Source organism: Acomys minous (assembly GCF_964271855.1).
Source record: "Acomys minous genome assembly, chromosome: 10".
NCBI classification, from domain to species: Eukaryota; Metazoa; Chordata; class Mammalia; order Rodentia; family Muridae; genus Acomys; species Acomys minous.
Genome location: NC_140491.1, coordinates 70252712 through 70274727, shown reverse-complemented (window position 1 = coordinate 70274727; position 22016 = coordinate 70252712). Strand labels below are relative to the sequence as shown.

The 22016-nt window shown below is 51.7% G+C and overlaps 2 protein-coding genes across 2 annotated transcripts in view; both read right to left on the bottom strand.

Moving 5' to 3' along the window:
* DPM2 (dolichyl-phosphate mannosyltransferase subunit 2, regulatory) overlaps nt 1-22016 on the bottom strand; it is a 63988-nt gene that overhangs the window by 11985 nt on the left and 29987 nt on the right. The window lies entirely within an intron of this gene.
* The window catches only part of EEIG1 (estrogen-induced osteoclastogenesis regulator 1), a 32256-nt gene that overhangs the window by 7404 nt on the left and 2836 nt on the right, over nt 1-22016 (bottom strand). The window contains exons 2-4 of the mRNA XM_084797906.1: nt 3867-3987; nt 3621-3650; nt 1425-1541 (exon numbers count right to left, since the gene is read on the bottom strand). Coding sequence (XP_084654032.1) covers nt 1425-1541; nt 3621-3650; nt 3867-3987 — 268 coding nt within the window. The remainder of the gene's footprint in view (nt 1-1424; nt 1542-3620; nt 3651-3866; nt 3988-22016) is intronic.

Sequence of the window (22016 nt, the reverse complement as noted above, 5' to 3'; positions counted from 1 at the left end):
GCAACAACTCTGCCAAATGGTCCCAAAACACGGGCTGAGAATATCAGGATGGGAAAGAAGTGCTCAGATCCTAGGCCACCAATGACCTGAGTGTGATGGGGTCACCGTAACCTCAGGGCTCAGGCTTTTTTATGGATCATTTCACTCGGCTATGATAACAGTCTAAGTAGGTGACAGCCCCAGCTGCAGGTTGAGGGTACCAAGACTAAGAGGGTAGCTGACTTCCCAGAACTCAGCAGACAGGACATAGGGGAGCTTGCCTTGAACCCGAGGCCACCTGGCCCCAGGCCTCTTCCACAGTCCTGAGTACACAGGCCTACCGGGGGAAGACTTTCCACTTCTAATTCTTTCCACAGGGTCTTGTAGGTCCTGACTGCCTGTCTCTGACCCCTGGGATTAAAGGCATGTTTCACCAATTAAAAAAAAAAAAAAAAAAAAAGACAGGGCCTTGCTGTGTCACTCAGGCTAGCTCAAACTCATGACCCTCCTATTTGAGCCTCAAAATCTGGGATTACACAGTATGCTACCACATCCATCAGCCTAAATGTATTTGGATGTTTCTCAGGTCCTGTCAACAACCTCATGCCCAGCTCTGTGCCAGGCACAGCTGGCCACTCCTAGGTCAGCTCAGACACAGTGTTAGGCAAACCTGTAAGAGGGTGTGGAAGGGGATAAAGAAGTGTGCTGGTGCAGACAATCTGGATAGTTCTGTTCCTAAGAAAACAAGTCACAGCCAGGCACGGTGACACACTCCTTTTATCCCAGCACTCAGGAGGCAGAGGCAGGCGGGTATCTGTGAATTCAAGGGCAGCCTGGACCACAAAGTGAGTCCAGGACATCCAAGATTACACAGAGGAAAAAGACAAATCACCAACTGGCTGAGGGAAAGAAGCTACCTGGGTTACTGTACTGGAAACCTGTGCAGAGAGCAGGACAAGCCTGCCGTGGAGCCCCGAGTGCCGCCCCTCCTTGGCACGTGTGGGTCCAGAACATCAGTTCTGCTCTCTGATACCTCACTAGGAGCCAGGACATCTCAGATCACAATGGGCAACAATTAGGAGCTAGGCTGTGCACTAAATGACTGGTGGGATTAAGCGTCAGCTCTGTTTATGACCTAGGGCAGACTATGGAACTTATACTGTCATCACTCCCTCCCTGTATTCAAGCTAATAACAGACACCACACACGTAGGCTGTGCTTGCTGTTACGGTCACAAGACAGAAAAGGACAAGCACACGGTACAAGGTTCATCCTGACAAAGGTGCTTATCAAGCCCTTACAAAATGTGGGGGTGACACCCAACCATGGATGAGAAAGCTGAGGCCATGACCCAGGGCCTACTTCCTCCCAGCATCTCTGAGCACTGTGTTTTCTGATGAGTCCCTACCCACTGTTAAGCAGAAGAGGCAGCAGAGCCCTGGTACCTTGAGGATGGAGTTGTCCTGGCGGGTGTTCTTGGTGTCATATCCCTCCAACAGGCAGCAGCGCACGGTGGAGCCTGAGCCTGCAAACTCAGCCAGGTTCAAGTCAGTGAAGCCCAGCTGGGAAAGGAAAAGAAAGCCTAAGAGACTGAGGGAGAGTGGGTGCTAGGCAACAGATGCACTAGAAGGGTTAACTTGGTGGGGAGGGGAGGGGAGGGGAGGAGGGCAGGCCCACCCCACAGCCCCAACTGACTGTTTCATAGCCAGGACTCAAGGACAGGATCCTGGGTCAGCAGCACCAATGTGGCAAAGCAAGGGGCTCACATCCCTGAGTGGCACAAAGCGCCCTTTGTGTGGAGTCCCAGGGTGCACTAGGGCCAGTGGGCCTGAGATGAAAGGACATTGTTGTCTGTGACACAGACACATTGTTCCCAGGGAAACAAGGCCATGCTGTCGGGAGCTGACAGAAGAGCACGCAGAGGAGAAGGGAAGGTCCGTGGGAACTTGGTAGCAGGGTGAGGTGATGAGATACACAGAGTGGGCAGGATCCCCATCAAGTCCCTGGTGGAAGCAAGAGTGAAGGGCCTAGCACAAGGACACAAAGCCAGGGCCTGGGGCTGCTCCTCTTGGAATGTGTGCAGGTGAGACAGAGAGACACAGAAAGGGCAAAAGCAGTACCTCAGGGGCACGGGGTGAACGGAATCCACACCTGCCTCAAGTGAGGGAGTGCCGGGCTTGGGCATCACCAAGGAAGCAAACTAATCGGACACTTATTGTGCACCAGTTGCATACACGTCTCTGGTGCAGCATCTAAGGGCACATGCTTCAGGATCAGAAAACTGGGTTGAGACTCAAACCCTTGTAATGACTCAGAGGAAACCATTTTACAGTCAGGGTCTGCTATGGAACAGCAGGGAAAGGTCTGACAGCATGTGATGTGGGCTGTAGGCTCCTTGGCTATACACTGCCAGTCTTTACTCATGAGTAAACAGCAGACACTTGCTCTCTGACACACACACACACCCGCCCCCAACTGCTGGGCTAGGGCAGGCACACAGAACTGTGGCTTTTGAAGCTCTAGCAGTGGAATGTCTGGTGTCTGAGGCCTTGCTTATCTCAGGTATCTCCCATGGGGGAGTGGACGTGGTGAGGGTAGTCTATCCCTCCTGTGCTGGGTTGGCTGAGAGTCCCCCAGAAAACAGATGGAGGCCAGAACAGGCGCACGCAAAGCTAGGCCGGCTTCACCCACCTTTTCCCATAGAAAAGGTTTTACTCCTAGAGCTGAAGCCAGGGGTGGAGGTGGCAGTGGAAGACAGGCACTAATGCAAACCCAGGGTCCACATGGCTCTACAACAGCAGTGAATGGCTGTATCTATGTCACCAGCCACACAGTGGGACACTGCTGCCACTATAAAGAATACAAAAGGCTGAGGTGACCTGAAAGACACCACGAGATACTGGGTAGGTAAAAAGTTCAAACTGCAGAATCTGGACAACCACTGCTTATAAGCACATGTGCGCAGAGCACCCACTTTCTGTTTCTCTAAGTCATATGTATACCTTTATTCAGCTTTGTGTGTGCACTTCTTTTTTCCTTAGAAAACCGGGAGCAGTGGTAGAGTATTTGCCTAGAATGCGTGAGGCCCTGGGTTCAATCTCCAGCAAAATACATGCACACAGCACACACTCAAAGTACAGAAGGTGGGTATGGTGGCCCATCCCTTTAATCCCAGCACTTGGGAGGTAGAGGCTGGGTGGTCTGTGTTGAGGGTTTTTTTTGTTGTTGTTGTTGTTATTGTTTGTTTTTTGTTTTTCAAGACAGGGTTTCTCTGTGTAGCCTTGACTGTCCTGGACTCACTTTGTAGACTAGGCTGGCCTCAAACTCACAGAGATCCGCCTGCCTCTGCCTCCCAAGTGCTGGGATTAAAGGCGTGCGCCACTACTGCCTAGCTCTATTGAGTTCTTGTGGGGGTTTTGGGTTTTTCCCCCCTGAGACAGGGTTTCTCTGTGTAGCCTTGGCTGTCCTGGACTCGCTTTGTAGACCAGGCTGGCCTCAAACTCACAATGATCCGCCTGCCTCTGCCTCCCGAGTGCTGGGATTAAAGGCGTGTGCCAACGCCCGGCTCCATTGAGTTCTTAACCAATTCCTAGTCCTAGGAGAAGGAAGGGAGGAGTGTTGTGAAACAAGGCCCTTCTTACCTTGGAATAAGCCTTTCCACCTTTCAGCTCCTGCAGAGAGATAGAGACACATAAGGTATGACTAGGGAGCCCTGGCCTCTCAGAGATCTCCCCAACGTATCATGAGGAAAGAACACAAAGAAGGGCACTTTTCCTCGGTGCGGACATGGTAGGAGAGTGGCCTATAATCGCAGCTCAGTCAGTCCCATGTCCACCCTCAGCTCTGAGCTCACAGGCCCTCGGCGCAGTCATATGAACCTGCCTCACCTTGCGCACAGACACTCGAAAGATGCAGGGGTCCAGCAGGCCTGTGGCTGGGTTGGCACTCATCTTACACACAAAGGTGAACCTCTTCCGCCACCTCACACAGTTCTCCTGCACCTCCTCCCTGCAGAGACAGGACAGAGAAACATGGGACAGGTTAACGAGGTTAATGTGGAGCACTAACCCCCCACTCCAGTCCTATCACAGACAGAGCAAGGGCCCCACTGCCAGTGTTTTCACTACACTACACTAGCATGATTATAAACACCCAAAAAAGCATGAAGTGGAAAAAAAAAAAAGCAGCCACTGGGTGGTGAAAGGTTAGGGCAGGCAGCTTTAACAGGGCCCGCTGATGTGCCGAGCCTCTGCTCCCAGCACCTTGACCTTGGCTGTTCCTACACTCCCATTATCAGCCCCTCCCAAGTTCCTGCTGGCCACCTTATGTGACCCCCACTTCAGTCTTCCCAGGATGGACTCGCTGTAGAGATAAGAGGCCAAGGTTAGGTCAGTTCCTCAGATCTCCCACCAGTCTGCTTGACCACAGCTGGGTTCAGCCAGACTCCTCTAACAACAGCAATCACCACAACAGCTAATGCTATATGCTGCTTCCCAGGTGCCAGCACTAAGGAACGGAAGGTTCTTTGATACCAGGTGGGATTCCAGCCTCCCAGCCCTGAAGTGTGGCCACAGTTTAACAACCCAGCACTTCTAAATGAGGCGGCTGTCATGTGATGGCAACTCTGGGAGCAACTCGTCCAAACCTCACCCAGTTGCCGTGGGAGGCTCAGTGAGATATGGGGGTGACAGCAGTGCACAGCCTGGAGAGCTGAGCTGTGGTACCACTACAGTCCCCACCCAAACCCTGAACTGGTGCTCAGGAGGGGGCCAGTGTGTGACAGGATCTCCATTCAGTGTACCCCACCTAACTGGATCGACCGTCACAGACAACTGACCTTCCCACACCCTGAGCGACACAAGAAACATGGGTTTCCTGCCGGTTTTAAGCTTTGGGATGGGGGAGAGACTTATAGTCAGACATTGCCTGCTTTTCATGGCAGCCTGGGTGGTTGTAGATCTAGGCCACCCTTTTTTATAGTTGGTGACATTGGGGCTCCAGCAAGAATGTGAGCCTAGGACTCACAAAGCAGGGCGCAATCCAGCCTGTCTAGCTTCAGAGTGAGAACCCTAGGCTGCCACATTGGCTCAGGGCGCAAAAAGCAGGAAAACTTGGCCACTAAAGGCTGGAGGCCTGTGAGGCCGGCAGTTCCTCATTACCATATGACCTAGTAATTCTACTCCCAAGTCCACAGCCAACAAATCCAGACTGTACATCCACACCAAAACCTGCATATTAGACGAGCCAACCAGCGCTGTTCATAACAGTTAAAAAGCAGAAGCAACACAAACACCCACCGACGGTACATACGTGTGGTCTGCTCATGAGCAGCAGTGTTCTTTGGTAATAAGAGGAAGGAGGCACTTACACAGTGCTACTAGCCTTGAACACATCACTGCTAAGTCAAGCCAGGCACACAGGAGGGTCTAGGATAGACTTGATTTGTAAGAGATGCCCAGAATAGGCAAATCCAGAAAGACAGTAAGCGGAGCAGACTGGTGACCGCCAGGGAACAGGGTTGGGGAAATAAAGTATGTGTGGGGTTTCTTGGTGAAGTAATGAAAATGGTCTGCAGATGACTGCAGCGAGGAGAGCACAACCTTGTGAATGTGAAAAACCACTGGCTTGTGGAAGAGAACGCATGCTGATCATGTGCAAGGCCCTGGGTTCCATCCCTAGGACCAAACCCAAACACTGTACCATATGCCCCACTGAGATGGACTGTGTTTGTCCACACACAGAGATGTGTGTGAAGTGTTTGTCAGCAGAACAGGAAACAAACCGCACAGCACAGCACATCTGATAAACAGGGACATGGGAAGCAGGGCAGGGAAGGTGAGAGATGGGCAGAGATAAGGCAGAGAAGCTACCTAAGGTAGTTGTCCAGAAATGGGCCTTGCAGCAGTGAGGCCTCAGGTGAGCAGCAAAGACCCCCGTGTGAGAATATGCTTGTAAAACAAACATCAAGCAAGCGGGGAGAGGGATGGACATCAGTGAAGGGTGGGGAGTCAGGGTCTGCTTGTGGCTGCCTCAGCCCCACGGACATGGTTTAGATGGAGGAAGAGAACAGACACATAGGCAGGGAGTGGAAGGGTAGGGAAGAAGAAACTGAGGCCTGAGCCTGAAAAAGGACAGGATTGGGAACCATTCTGTGTGGACCCTCACAAACACACACACATCTAGGAGTAGGAGCAGCTGCTTGAGACCTGCAAAAGCAGGAAGGCTGGGGCACTTGAAATACCCAGAGAATTAGGATTAGCGTCTGGGAACAAAGGCCGGTAGCATACTACCTACACCTCCTTAGAGGCTGCCATAGGATACCAGCTGGGAAGCTTGAGGCAAAACCATGGCTCCTGCCAGGGAGAGCAAATTTGGAGAGCCTTTCCCAGGCTCAGGTGACAGGACTGTTCCCTCCTTCTACAGGAAGGTGAGCAGGGCAGGGTTTATGGGATCATCCTGGGCCAGGACCACCCTCCTGTTTGCATAAAGGTTCTGTACAATCAGTATTACATGTCACCACCTCTGGGGAAAAGCAGCAGCCAGCAGCTAGCAGCCTTGCCAGGGCCAACCCCAGGGGGTCACAGTAAGGGTGTAATAAACACTACAGTAGTGGTCACTTGAGTGCCTGTCATAACTCAGCCCACAATGCTTCAACATAGAGGTGGCTGTTTCCCTGTCGAAAATGAAGTTCAGAGCCAGGCGTGGTTGAACCCAGCACTCCAAAGAGGCAGAAGCAGGTGGATCTCTGTGAGTTCGAGGCCAGGCTGGTCTGCAAAGGAAGTCTAGGACAGCCAAGGCTACACAGAGAAACCTTGTCTCAAAAAAGAAAGTGAAGTTCAGGAATGCGGCAAAGCTCACCCAAGTTCTAGAGCTGCACTCAGGCCTGAGGCACAGACCTGCGGGGCGACAGAGGCTAGACGTGCTCCAGAAGACCCAGGCCCCTATGGAGGAGCAGAGGCACAGCAGACATGGTATGGGTGAGAACTGGGGCCCAGGGGCAGGACTGCGGGAGTCAAAGGGCACCCATGAGCCCTGTGGCAGGAGCTGGCCAGGCTGGGTTTAGGAATTATCAGCCTGGATTCGCTTCAGATCTATGAACTGAAACACCCATAGTGTGCTGGGCACTGCAGAAACTCTGGATGGAGAAATGAGCACACAAAGCAGATAGAAACTCCTGCCTTTGAGGGGCTGCTACTCTGGCGGTGGGTAAGAGACACAGAAAACCTAGGCAATGCATGTTCTAGGTATCAAAAAGGAAATGGGAGAAGGTGGGCAGTGGCCAGTCAAGGGAGACAGAGATGTGAGGGAAAGTGGCCAGGGAAGGTCTAACAAGAAAGTAGCATCAAGCCAAAAAGCAGTGAGAGTGAGCCACACAGACACCTTCAGATGAAGACACAGGAGTCGCAACAACAAAGCCCTGAAGTAGGAATGTGACCAGTGTGTGTGCTGAGGAACAATGGGGGCTGGGTGGCTCAGAGAGAGGAAGTCTAGGCCCCAAATTACACAGGTACCACATGAGGATAGCGTGAGTAGCCAAGGCTTCATAGGTAGGCAAAAACAGGCACAACTCCAACCTAAGAGACTGCATAGTCACATCAAGTAGGAAACCAGTAGAAAGAAGGGAAGGAAAGCCGGGCGTGGTGATGCACACCTTTAATCCCAGCACTCAGGAGGCAGAGGCAGGTTGACCGCCGTAAATTTGAGGCCAGCTTGGTCTACAGAGCAAGTCCAGGATAGCCATGGTACACAGAGAAACCCTGTCTCGAAAAAGTCCCCCCCTCTCCAAAGGACATATGTGCAATGGTATGCACAGAGAATTCAGAGATGCCCACAACATCATTTGACAAGTGAGGGCCACCACTCGGCACGTGAGTGTATGGAGACTACAGATGAGGACGGGGATGGGGGAAGAGATACCATGCCCTTTTCCCCCTCTCTAGAGATGGACTCAGGACCCTATGAGTGCCAGGCAAGCATTCTACCACTGACACTCAGACTTTTCCCCCCCTCTCTCATTATTGGTGGTACTAGGGACCGAACCTAAGGCGTTGCGCATGTTAAGCAAGTACTCACCATTGAGTTAACCCCCCAGCTCTTTATTTATTCATTGAGCTGTTACTATTCATTGTAAATTTTCACAATGCCTGCCTAGGTAAAGGGAACTAACTCCTCTAAGAATCAGGAGTATGCAATAGGTCAGAAGCAGAAAAGCCATTCTGGCTGGGTGTGGTGGCATACACACTTTTAATCCCAGCAACTGGGAGGCAGAGGCAGGAGGATATTTGTGAGTTCAAGGCCAGCCTGATGTCTACAAAGTGAGTTCTGGGACAGCCAGAGGCTGTTACACAGAGAAACAGTCTTGAAGGAGAAAGGGGCGGGGGAAGCCACTATGGGAACAGCAGAAGCCCCTCTAACACTGGGAGATCCTGGAGTATCAAGGATGCTAAGAGCTGAGCACCACTGTATACTATCTGCAGCCTCAGTGGCCTGGGAGGTGCTAGGAAGTCAGAGACTGGGCATGCCAGGGTACTACAGGCCCATGCACAGCAGTATTATATCCTCATCCATCAAGAGCACAGTGGGCCACCAGCCATGGAAATCAAGAAAATGTGAAAAGATGAATCATACTTAAGATGTAAACAGTGTACATCCCACTCGCTGTTCTGAAAACATGGCTCGGGATACCCAGACAGCAGCACATATAATACCACAAAGCTTTAGCATTCTCAGCCCCAGATAAGTGAATAAAATAGCAAAAACCAAGGCTCAAAGAGATCATCCCAGATCCAGGAAGACCAGCACCCTCAACTGCCAGCTCTCTGGACACCTGGCCTATTCATACTAACTGAAGGACAATGGCCAGAACTCAGTAAGGCCTGGCAACATTTCAGGTGAGAGGTGGTTGCGGCCACTTTATTTTTGTAAAAGAATAGTTCTCCTAGTTAAAATTTAACTTTAAAGGAAAAGGGACTTGATGGGTGGTTACAAGCAGAAGAATTTGAGCCACAAGTATCTGATTCAAGTCCAGGGTCCGCCCTTACCCACCTGAGGCACTGCCAAGTGGGGACCTGCTGAGTGATGTGGGCAACGTGCTGGGGGGGGGGGGCCTGGAAGTCTGGCAGTCAGCTCTCCCAGTTTGGGGTTTTAGGGTGTGCATCCCTGCTCCCACTGCCAGGGACAGGTAATTAAAGAGACAGGTTTTGCTTTTAGCTTAAAGATATACAATTAGATGTGCAAATTTCAGTAAGACAGGGTGAGCCCTTCACCCATTGTGGCCTTTGTGGGCACTGTGCAGTTATTTTTGAACTGTCCTAAAATAGAGTAAGCGCCCCACAAAACAGTGGTCTCAGATGCTCTGGGCTTTCTGGATCTCTTTTGGCTCTAGGAGTCTCCCTGGCCACCTCTGCCTACCCCAGGCAGCCATACAGACTAGGTTAGCAAGACCCCTGGACTGTCAAGCAGACCTGTGAGGTATCCACAGAGACTGGCTGCAGGCACCAGTGAAGGCTGCAGGCGTGGCATGAATCTCCTGTAGTGTCCTGGCACAGACTGGGAAACATGTTACAAAAGAATCAACTGGCAGCTGCCAGGATCTCTGAAGAAGGCTACAAGACCACTCGACAGAACAGGATAGTGACGTCAAAGCCAGTGTTTCAAACGCTGGGGTCAGCTGGGTAAAGATGAAAGAAAAGGAAGTCTCCAGCAATAGGAACAACACAAGGAAAGCCTGAAGAGGAGGTGACGGCAAGCCCACTTGCATGGGGCCGTTACAGCGACTCCTTTCTCTCTGCTCACCTCAAGAAGCATGTAAAGAAGTCCATCGACCTGGTGTCTGCAGGGTCACATCTTCCTAGTATTGGCCTTGCTGTGTCTTGGGACCAAGAAATGTGGCTGGCCACCATCAGGGTCCCATGCTGATGAGGACCACATTTCTGTCTGTTACTATGGCCTCTCCCCTAAAAGCCCAGGACGGAGCTGGCAGGGTGGGATCTATAAGTGCTCTTTGGCCCCTCTAGTTCATTAAAAGCATCCCCCGTGCCATGAGCTTACTCTACGGGATACATGATTCAAGCCCAGGACTGCAAACTCTCCCTGGGTCCTGAGGTCTGTGTAAACACCACCCCTGTGCTGCATGTCAATAAATGGGGTCCAGGAGAGTGGAACTAGTCACGCAACACCAGGTCTCCCTGCAGCAGGGTGTCGTGAGGTTTCCCAGATCACCAGCCATTAGAGTTCCTTCTAAAGGAGGAAGGTAAATAGACACCATGAAGGGAAAGACCACTCTACTACTTCTCTGGTTTACAACAAACAAGGCTACTAAGGAGGCCCCAGCCTGGCAGTGGTGGCGCATGCCTTTAACCCCAGCACTCAGGAGGCAGAGGTGCCTAGGACAGCCAGGACTACACAGAGAAACCCTGCCTCGAAGAAAAAACAAAACAAAACAAGGAGGCCCCAGAGAGTGGGGAGGGTGGGTTTCTCTGACAGGAATGCAGTATCTCCATCAAGAGTCACCCCACAGTCTGGCTTCACGGTTCCCAGGAATGCGCTCACTGCGACAATTACTGTACCTAGAAGCATCACTGCTTACAAAGTGCAACAGGGTCCTAGAGTTTTGGCGGCCCTGGGTCTCCACCATAGAGGTGACAAGGATTGGATGCCATGAAAGCTCCCTCCTAGCCACAGGCTGCCAGGAACCAATAGGCCAAGGGGACTGGCAGTTGCAGAAAACAAGGAGACGTAAGCCCCAGAAAATAATATAGCAGCTCAGTTCCTAATGCAGGGCTCCAAGATAACACCGGGGCCACCTAAAACACTTGACTTTCCCAGATGTAAGTGCCCACCAGGGGCCAGCTAAAAGACTCACCTGGAAAAGGAGCTTGGTGCACAAGCCAGGCCGAGCAACCTCAGTTCTACCCCAACACACGAGCTACATTTATGTACGCACACATCAGAAAATCTAAGTGCCCATCAATCAGTACATCACTGGCACGCTCAGGACAGGGCATTAGACTGACACAGAGTTAGGTGCTCAAATCTCCTGAGCAAAGTAGGGCACAAGCCCCAGCACAACAGGCATGTGAGCACACACGTCTACTAGCCTGCCACAAAAGAGGATTGCCAGCAGGCCTTCCAGGACCACGTGCCCTGCAGGATGGGGATTTTCTTTGTGAGAAGCTGTCCTGTGTGCTGTGGCACATTTAGCTGCACCCTGCCAATAGAGTAGAACAACTCCTGATGTTTCAGCTGTCTTGGGACTTAACCAAATTAGCTCCAGTTGAGATGCACTACTGGGGGCCCTGGAAGCCATCACATCCAGCTTCCGGCTCCCTCTGGCACAGGGAGGTAGACATTCAAGGACCCCATCCCAGCCCTCTGTGCTCCTGGGCGTCAGGAAACTTGTTTTTTGTTTTGTTTTTTTTCGAGACAGGGTTTCTCTGTGTAGCCTTGGCTGTCCTGGACTTGCTTTGTAGACCAGGCTGGCTTCAAACTCACAGCAATCCACCTGCCTCTGCCTCCCAAGTGTTGGGATTAAAGGTGTGTGCTACCACCGCCCGGCTGGGTGTCAGGAAACTTAGTCCTATGATTCCGCCCACAGGTACCACAGCAAGTTCCATCACTTGGCACCCACTCCTGCTGTCCAGCCTGACCCTCCCCGGCTTTGAACCCCAAGCTTTGCCTGGTTCCTTGAGGAATAGGCAGTCCTAGTGATGCAATTGAGACTCCAGGCTGATGAGAGGCTGTCCCAGCCCAAGTGAGAGTCTAATAAGGAAACAATTTAAATCGACAACATCTGCCAGTGCTTTCCCGAAGAGAACAGCACAGCTGCCTGGGGAGGGGCCTACCCCAGGGACCAGCCAAGGCATCTGTCCAGGGGCTGCAGGCCAGAAGGGCCAACGTGGCAACCCAGCAGTGTCTGGCTCCTGCCAGTTCAGGGCCACGTGCAGGGGAAGCAGTTCCCTACAGTTCTGGCACGCCAGTCCCTCCTGTGGTGAGGCAAGTTCCTAGAAGCCAAGTCCAGTGTTGGTTCCCAACACTGGAGGGCTTAGAGAAGCCCATTGGGGCTCCATGCTGCCTTTTCTGTTCCCTTGCTGGCCAGAACCCTAAAAATGGCTCAGGGGTTGACAGAAAGGCTGTGAGTATAGGCTGACATTGGCAAGAGACCCCCAATCAAGCACAATATGAGCAAGCTGCAGCTTTAGAAATAAAACAACAGAGAAGTGTGAGACACAGGGCACTCAAGCTTGCTGGCTTAGGAGCATCAGATTTAAACACACCTGGGTTTGAATCCTAGTGCTCTTCAATCAAGTAATCTGGCCTGTCTTCGACCTATATGCCCTCAAACTCACAGACCTACAGAAAGCCCAGGACAGGTAGGTGTTGGCCTTCTTTGTTTACAGACACAGCATGGGCTGCCCTGTTCCACCTTACGCTCCACAAGCAGGATGTGCAGACAGCTCATGTTACCACCCAGGCAAATGCCTGTAAACGTTCTCTGAAATGGTGTCAGGAGTCACACTATCTTTTTCTTTACTGGTGCTAGGGTTGGAACCCAGAACTGTGTGCATGCCAGATAGAGCTCTACCACTGGGCTGCAACCTCAGGCCCCAGTTCCTGGATCTTGCTTAGGTGAAGGGGTCCATAGTCAGCTGCCGGCTTTGATCTAAGTGCAGGTCTAGACCCATGTACTAAGTAAAGGTGCCCCATGGCTCTGTTTCCTGCATCTCTTCCTGTGTGCCAAGTTGAAGTGTTTTTCACATGCTGACTTCCTGCTTCTACTTCACAGATCAGAACACTGATTCTCAGGGAATCCAGAGACTTGAGGCAGGTCTTACAGGAATGGAGGGGCAGTCTGTGCCCTGCAGCCCCAACTCTGCAGGATCCCTGGGAAATCTGTCAACACAGAAGAACCAGTCTCAGGCTAACCCTAGGCCCTGGCCTCATCTTTTGTTTTGTTTTGCCTTGTTTTCCCAGACCGTGTTTCTCTGCATAGCCCTCGCTGTCCTGGAACTCTCTTTGTAGACCAGGCTGGCCTCAAACTCACAGCAATCCGCCTGCCTCTGCCTCCCAAGTGCTAGGATTAAAGGCGTGCGCCACCACCGCCCGGCCCCTGACCTCATCATTTACCATGAGTATTCAACACAAGGAAATAGATACAACTCGCTTCACGCCAAAGGAGAGATAGGCACAGAATCACTCAGTCCCGTGTCACAGACAAGGAACACAAGGCACAAGAATTCACCCGCCCAAGGTCTACTGACTGGAGGTTGGGATTTGAAGCCATGGCTGTCTGACTCTGGATGCCCAACACTACATTTTTCCATGTAAGGGCTGGAAAACAGAGGAGTTCAAAGCAAGAAGACACAATGGATTACACTGGGATGTGGTACGAAAGCTGTTGAACTGGCTCTGCTCAGGGAGCTTCCCCCCTTCCTGTACCCAGGAGGCTCACGAGAGGCATGGGGAGCAAAGATGGGTCCAAGCAAGCCTCTGTGAATACTAGAGTCCTTTGGGTCTCAGTCACCATCCTATCCTTTCTCATTAAGTTGTTGGTGCCTGGCCTACATACAGTAGGCACCTCTGCTAAATGGGAACAGTGCCTAGCCCTTAAAAGTACCTGCAAAGAAGGTGGGCGTGGTGGCATACACTCTATAATCCCAGCACTTGGGGAGGCAGAGGCAGGTGGATCTCTGTGAGTTCAAGGCCAGCCTGGTCTACAAAGTGAGTCCAGGACAACCAGGGCTGTTACACATAGAAACTGTCTTGAAAAACAAAAGCAAAAAGTACCTGCAGAGAGAGACCTCAGAGGCAGGTGGTCCTGAAAGCATGTAAAAACTACTGACCCAGCCCTTTTCCTTGCCCTAGACCCTGGGTCTGCCTATTTCCTCCGATCTAAAAGCTGACTGTGGTGTCCAGAGGAGTGGCAGGTGGCCAGGAATGTGTGACCAGTTCCTGGCTGACTCAGGCCTGGGTGGTGCTTGATTCACCAGAAGAGGAAAGAAAGAGTGAGAGGAAGGAAAGATTCCTGTCCCTGGGGCCTGGTTCCTGAAGTGACTGGACTCCAGTCATAGGGACACCTTCACCCAGGCCCATCCTATGGGTACCTGCTGTCTGTGCACACAGGACTGGGTCTATAGGTATAGGAGGAATCAAGTAAGGCCCCTGTCTCCCAGAGCCAAGCTCCTAGAGGCAGGGCCTCTGTATGCTTACAGTCGTCTCTTGTCCTCAAAGATGGTGCTGAGGATCTGCCAAATGACAGAGATCTCTGTGGTCTGTGTCCGTGAAGTAGTCCTGTCATACTACTTCCATGTAGGGGCTTCCCAGATGTGGCTGCACCTTGTTCTCTGCAGTGTAAAGAGTCAGGCACCGTCATCACTGCTGCATCTGCTACCCAGGTTCCTGCTGCACACAGGATTCCCCACGGCTCTCTGAACTTCTGAGGTGACAAGATAATCAGGACTGTCACTGACTCAGACCTGTTTACCCAGTTGTGCTCAGCAGCCACCCAAGATTCCAATCACAGGACAGAGGACTCAGGGTTAGACGGGACCATGAGGCCCTGACTCACGGGGCTCCACCTCCCCCATGAACACCTGAGACTGCAGACCTGGATCAACCATTGCTACTGCACTCACTCACTCACTCCTATTTACTGAGCACTTACTAGGAGTCAGGCTGAGTGTGCCTTCCAGGCAAGGGCCACACAACAAGGATAATCCCATCCTTCTTGAACCAGAATGCCTTTGAACTCTACTCAAGTATCATCATGGATCTTGCCTTGGGCCTTATTGTTCGACAGTGTCATGTGATGGGCCCTGGTCTGTGATAATGGCTGCTACAGAGGATGCCTTCTGCAACCCAAAGCCGCAGGCAGTCCACCCTACTGTGGCCCAAGATGGGCATGGTCAGCCTTACAATCAGGTCCAATTTTCCCTGTTATCATTTTGGCAACCACAAACCCTGTAAGAGCTGCTGAGCCCAGGGTAAGCCTTCTCTAGGGACTTAGTGGGGCACACCATTTATCCTAGTACTCGAGAGACAGAGGCAGGCACATCTCTGTGTGTTCCAGGCCAGCCTGGTCTATATAGTTAGTTCTAGGCTAGCCAGGACTACATAGTGAGACCTACCTTGACTCAAAGTCAACAACAAAATATGAGGTGGTGGTACACACCTTTGATCCCAGCACTTGGGAGGCAGAGGCAGGTGGATCACTGTGAGTTTGAGGATAGCCTGGTCTACAGACCAAGCTCCAGGACAGCTGAGGCTACACATAGAAAGAAACCCTGTCTCAAAAAGGAAAAAAGAAAAAAAGGGGGTGGGGAGGAGGAAGGAAGAAAGAAACCAGAAAAACAAAGGTGAGGGTTTGGAGCCAATATAAGCTTAGCAACAATCCCCATCCGTTTATGCTCTGAGTTCTCTGAGACAAGTATGTCTAAAGGCCTCTTCCTGCTTACAGGCCCCAGGCAGATACCGCAAGGGCAGTGAGTAGCTCAGCTCTAATTACACTGTTTCAACAGGTGACCTTCAGGAAGAGAAGCGCAACAACTGAAGGGAGAAAGGAAGCAATAGAACCTTCCTTTTGAGTCCACCCCAGATCCCCCCTAACTACTGCTCTGGATTGAAACTAACTATGGCAGCTCCCCCCCCCCCTCTGCCCCAGGCCCCTGGAGACAGAGTTTGTCTGTGTAGCCCTAGCTGTCCTGGACTCACTTTGTAAACCAGCTGGCCTCAAACTCACAGAGATCTGCCTGCCTCTGCCTCCCAAAGTGCTGGGATTAAAGGCGTGCGCCACCACACCTGGCACCATGGCAGCTTTTACTAGCATGTGCTGAGCAACAGGCTATGATAGGTAGGTGACAGGTTCACCACCGTATCCAGGTACCATGAAGAAAATTCATTATCCCACCACAGGCAATGTTCAGAAGACACCAGTGGTCTAGTGGTAGCCTCAGAATTCCCCCTACCCTCCTCCAAGCTTTCAAACTGCTAAGCTCCAGAGCCCGGAAAGGCCTGCTCTGCTGGGGTTGTAAGTGGCAAAAGGAAAATCCCCAGCCCAAGAAGACTGCCTGTAGTTGCCAGAGGAACCTCTGCCTCATGAACAAGAGTAATTCTCATCGGGTTGGAATGGTTCAGGCTGGCTTGCCAGAAAGACCCAGGAAAAGCCCCAAAGATCAACTTCAGACTTCTAGGCACTCTTGTGTTTGTCTTGAAAGCTTTGGTACCCACCTAGAGCCCAGAGGTATGGCCATCTTCAAGGCCGGTTTCTACAACAGAGATGCCCACCTCATAAGTACTCACAGAGAGTATATTTATGTAAGCCCAAGTGTTTGAACTCTTCATAAATATCAGCACAGACCCTTGCTTTGGGCCTTTTCTCTGCAGTACCTGTGCACCTTATTAGCTGCTCCAAACTGGTCCATGGCAATGGCTGGGAAGATACCATTCTTGGCCTAACACAACTGCCTTCTGATAACTGGCAGTCCTAAGCAGTCTACCCCATTGCTACTTTTGGTATTTCTAAACTACAAGTCTGGGAGCTAGAAAAATGGCTCAGCAGTTAAGAGCATCAGATGTTCTTCCAGAAGATCAGGATTCAATTCCCAGCACCCACATGGAGACTGACAACCATCTGTAACTACAGTTTTCATGGGATCTGACACCCTCTTTTGGCCTCCATGGGTACTGCACACACATTGTGTAGACTTACACAAAGGCAAAATACCCATATACATGTAAATAGCAGTGAACTAAGAAATAAATAAAATGAGGCTGGAGAGATGGTTCAGAGGTTAAAAGCACTGGCTGCTCTTCCAGAGGTCCTGAGTTCAATTCCCAGCAACCACATGGTGGCTCATAGCCATCTATAATGAGATCTGGTGCCCTCTTCTGGCGTGCGGCATACATTCAGGCAGAACACTGTATGTGTAATATATAATAAATCTTTTTTAAAAATCAACAAAATGTAAATCTAATTGATTCAAGCCCACCCCAGGTTCCCCACATACTGTCATGCCCTTTTCCAAGCCTTTCCAGGCCAGTGGTTTTTTCAGCTACTCTTCTCCCACAACCAAGCTCTAACTACCCACCCCAAATCCACACCACATCCTCAAGGCCTGTCCAGCACTGATTGGGCAAGTGGGATCCTACAGGTAGACTGTATCCCATGGCCCCAAACATATAATGTGTCCAGGAAACTGTCATTGAACAACCCAGGGAAGTAAGTACAAGCCACGGGTGCTGCCTGCACACGTCTGCAGAGTCCAGCCCTGCAGACAGGAAGCAGTGGGAGAAGAGGGCACTTCCATGTGAACGGGGCCCAGTCTCTGTTCTCCTGACACCAGGTTGGACACTTCCTCTCTTGGCAGGCTTAGTCTGTGCTAAATTCCCAGGGCCTGACCATGCACTGAGCAGGTACCTTGATCTTGAGTAGTTCTGCTGCCCTCAAGTGAATACCCCCTAGAAGAAGAAACAGTCTGCAAGGATAAAGCCCTTGACCATAGTTCAGAGCAATTCAGCAGCTGCAAGATCCAATGGCAGTGCCTGAGCTCACTCTTCGTCCCAAGCCTGTACGGATCTGATAGTCTTTGGAAGGGATACACTCAACTCAGCTAGTGGGCCCTTGGCTGCCTCTCAATTGCACTCTTTAAGCCCACAGTGGTACCCAGCTGCCTGGTATATGGATAAGGGTTCCTCCTGGCACAGACTGATACTTCGGGCACTGGGTGAGGGGTAGGCTTGGGCTTAGCAGCTGGCAGTAGCCACCACATAGTCAACACCAACAACCACATTGGTTCAGAGCCAGGGGAGAGAAGTCCCAGCCTGGGACAATGCCAACACACAGCAAGAGGCCCAAGAACTAAGAAGCAATGGAGAATCTCTTGGCCTTGAAGTGTCATAGTCTAGGAAGGAGCTAGATACAATGAACAGGGACTTTAATACTTTGAAACAAATTGCTACAGCAGGTAATGAAGCCAACTGGGGGGGGGGGGGTGAGCCTAACTTCCCAGAAGTGGCCATTGGGCTGAGCAATAGTTCCATGTGATAAAGCTAGGTGAGGGGTTTGAGGGAAAGCAGAGTAACCAGAACAGGATGTGGACCACTGAAAGACCTTGGGTTGCCTCATCTATCCCTACCAGGAGGCTTACAGCCAGTGCCCTGCTTGCTTGCCTGCAGGGTCCCTGAGCAGCATTCAGCAGACCAGGGCTAAGCCAATAAAAAGGGAAGGGGAGGGAAGGGAAGGGGAGGGGAGGGGAGGGGAGGGGAGGGGAGGGGAGGGGAGGGGAGGGAAGGGAAGGGAAGGGAAGGGATGTGGCCACTAGGCCCTCAGCTTAGACACTAGGGTGCTCCCTCCTGGCCCCCATCCCTGCTGAAGGCAAAGGAGCAAGCCTGAGCATCTCTTTGTCAGCACCACAGTGGTCTAGATCCCCATGGGGAGTACCAGCTACTAAGAGGCATATACCACTTGGCCCAGAAGGAATAGGACAGAGTTTAACTTTGGACCAGGAGCCAAGCTGGTATTCCAGCAAGCACTATAAGTACATCCTCCAGCAACAACAAACAGCCCTGCTTCAAGGGAGATGGAAGAAGCTGGGGTTTAAGTCCTTTTTTGAAGGCATAGGCCGTGAACAGCAGGTTGGGGTGGGGCAGTGGGGTAGACAAAGCAGAAACCTAACCAGCAGAGTCGGTTCCTATCAGCAGTGCTCCTTCCGCCCACCCCTGAAACAAGGTGACCACAGAGCTGAGGGCTGCCAGTTAATGCCGGCAGAACGGGGTAAAAGCAGTTTGAGGTCTATATTCAAGAGCTCTTCTAAACCACGGACAGGTGCCAATAGAGTCAAAGCAAAAAGACCACAAGTTTGCAACCACAACTCGCTGAGGACACTAAGGCTAGGTATAGGTTGGACAGTTTCAAGCCCCTTTAGGGAGCCAGCGGGCCCAGAAGATCGCCAGGACCTGGGACAAATCTAACATCCCCACAATCCAAAGCACTCACCAGAGAGGTAGATAAAGAGGCGCTATATGCCCTCCCACCCCATCTTAGTCCCAGGTCTCTTACTGGTGTCTCTCCCTTGCTCACTTCTCTTAAGCTGGTTTACTTCCCAGTCCCTTATATTCCACATACCAAGTCCCTCAGTTCCTGAGACCTGGAGGCAGACTTACTAGCTGGCAAGTCAGGGTTTCCAGGTTCCGACAAAGCAGAGCTCAAAGTCACTCAGGGGCCTCTCAGCCACTCCCAGGAAAACAGTACCTACAGGCAGGAAATGTTATTGCTGCCAAGAAGCCACAGCCAACCAGGAGCTCCAAGCAAAGAGCAGGCCTCAGGGAGCAGCCTTGGCTCCACAGAGCCAGATCACCTCGGGTCAGGGCTACTGCCAAGCTACGAGGCAGGCAAAGGCACAGCCAAGGTGGCACATGCCAACAGTGTAGCCAGTTGGCAGCAAAGGCCAGGTCCAAGCAGTAGCACTAGGCCTGGAAGAGGTTGGAAGCTTCTTACCAAGGCCACCAGTAGTATGATCTAACTTCAGAGAGTGCCAGGTAAACCGGTGCCACAGCCAGCCAACTTCTAAGGCCCACCCCTCCCACTCGCCTCCTGCCCTGGGCCCTGTGCGCTGCAGAAATCAAACTGACAATAAGAGACACCCAGAACATGCCATGGATCTGACAGTATGCTGTGGGAGGAGGAAGAGCCCTCGAAACCCAGGTGAGGAGGCAGTGAGTGACAAAGCCCCTTGTGTTGAATGCTGCCTCACAGCTCTGTTGTCTGTCTACTTAAAGGAAACTGAAAATTTGGACTTTTACATAAGCCACGGTTTCCTTTGAGCACTATGTACACTATGTGTCTACCTCCTAGCAACTCCAAAGTATGGTGCCATGCCTTTAGGATAGAGACCCCTCCTGCACACTTGGCCTGCTGCCCTCTCTCCAAGTCTGTTCTCCCATTTCTCTGTGTGCCATTACTCTGCCAGGCTAGGTCAGCACTGTCCATAGTCTCTAACCATGGCTCAAGAGCCATCATTTTAATTAGTAAATTAGGATGACACATTGTTCCCCTGACCCCTGTAGGATCCCCAAGACTGGAAATAGTTCAGGCCAGGCCACCTTCCATCTTTGGTTCCTCTCACCCCTCAACTCTTTTCACACCCCAATCCCACCTTGCCCAGACAGACATGCCTTCAAGCTTCTCCTCTACAGGTTCCTCCCCATCTTCGGTTTCTAAGACAGCCTTGGGGAATGCCCACCCTGCGGTGATGGCGTTTACCATGAGACAGTGACAGTAGGGGGTGAAAAGAACTAGAGGCCAGGGAAGACAAAGATGGACAGATGTCTGAAGCCAGGGTCCACTGGCACTCACAAGGACCTGCCCCAGATTAGCTTGGCCTACCAGGCGTACTGCCACCACCTAACTGGAAGCCCGAGGAACAGGACTGCCCAGTCCCGCTCACCTCTGAAGCCTGTTGGAAGGGAGTCTCAGTCAAGGACTGAGCTGTCTGCTAGCTCCTTCCTACCTTTCCAATTACTCAGCGCACAGCCTCCCTGTTGTGAGCAGGGCAATAAATGCCTTCTCCAACTTGGGGGTCCTCTTGTATCTTCACACTGCTGCCTCCTTAGGAAATAGGTCTCCATCTCCACTCTGCTTTCTCAGAGGTCCATACCAAGCTATCCCAGAATATGCCTTGCATGGGAGTGAACCCATTGCCATTCTACAGCTCTTTTCAATGAAGGAGGATGAGAGACTGAGGGATAGAACCCTGGCCAAATGTGTGGCTTAGGTAAGGACCGACCGAGCCTGTCTGTCTGCCTGCCTGCCCCCGGGGCCAGGCTCTGGGCCTGGGCACAAGGCTTCCAGATGTAGAATCCCAAAGGCTCCTTTGAGTACACTACATGATGGGCACATGGCTGTGCACACAGACAGCAGACAGGCTCTATTTACAAAAATAAAACCCCACTGAAGGCCCACTGTGGACTCCAAGCTGGCCAAGAAAAAGGACAAGGGTCGTAGGGAGGCCCTCTCCAAGTCACAGTCAGCTTCTCAGACAGCCTGGCACTCAAGTACAGAGCAAGAGATGGCCTTGCAAGAGATCTTTCTTCTCCTCCTAGCTCACCCGCTTTGTTCATGCAAAGAGAAGGGTTGAAGCACAGGGGACAGAAGTAAGAGCTAGACTATGGTCTGTCCAACTGGGTGATTTATCCCTCCTTCCCTCCTATGAAGTAACTCCGGCAAGTCACTTCTTCCACACTTAGCCCGCTGGCTAAGAAAACAGTATCTATGTCTCTTCTCTCTTCTCTGAAGTAAGTCAGTGTTCCCTTGCACTCATCTGCCCTGACACAGCTACCACAAGCATGTGGCAAGTCAAAGGACCAATGCCGTTGAGAAGCAGGCCCCCTGGGAGGTTTGGGCTTCTGACCTGAAGGCCCCTTCGATACATTAGCCTCTGCCAGACTCACCACACTTGGAACCTCTGTCTCCTCCTGGACACCCTCCAGACCTGAAAGCCCTGCCAGGCACCACTTGGAATGATCTTCCTGGAGCCTCAGGCAGGACACGTGGCCAACGCCCACTGTACCCCAGTGACTTCTTGTGCCTACTAGAGACACACAGTGATACTTCAGCACCTCCCTGACTTCACAGTCTTGAGGACTCTCTACCTTGGGCTTCTCAAAACCCAGTTCGGTGCCTCTAGATCACACCAAGGCAGGGCTCTGAATTAGATCTGCTGCAACCAAGTTCTAGCTCTGCTACTTTCTAGCGGGGTGGCATAGGTTTGGTCACTTAATCTTTCCTGGCCCAATATCCTTACCCACAAGTAGGGCAGATGGTCAGGTATTTGGGTAGCCCAGCAAGTTCCTGCCATCAGCAAGTACAAAACTGAAGAAAGCCACTACGAGAAAAAGATTTTCCCCACTGCTATTTCCCACCTGGTAGCTCCAGCTTGTGGTTTTTACCACTCTGGCCTCAGTGCCTCTCCAGATGACTGAGAGGACTGATGAGGATACCCTGTGCAAAACACTCAGCACTATGCCTTGCACAGTCTGGGCAC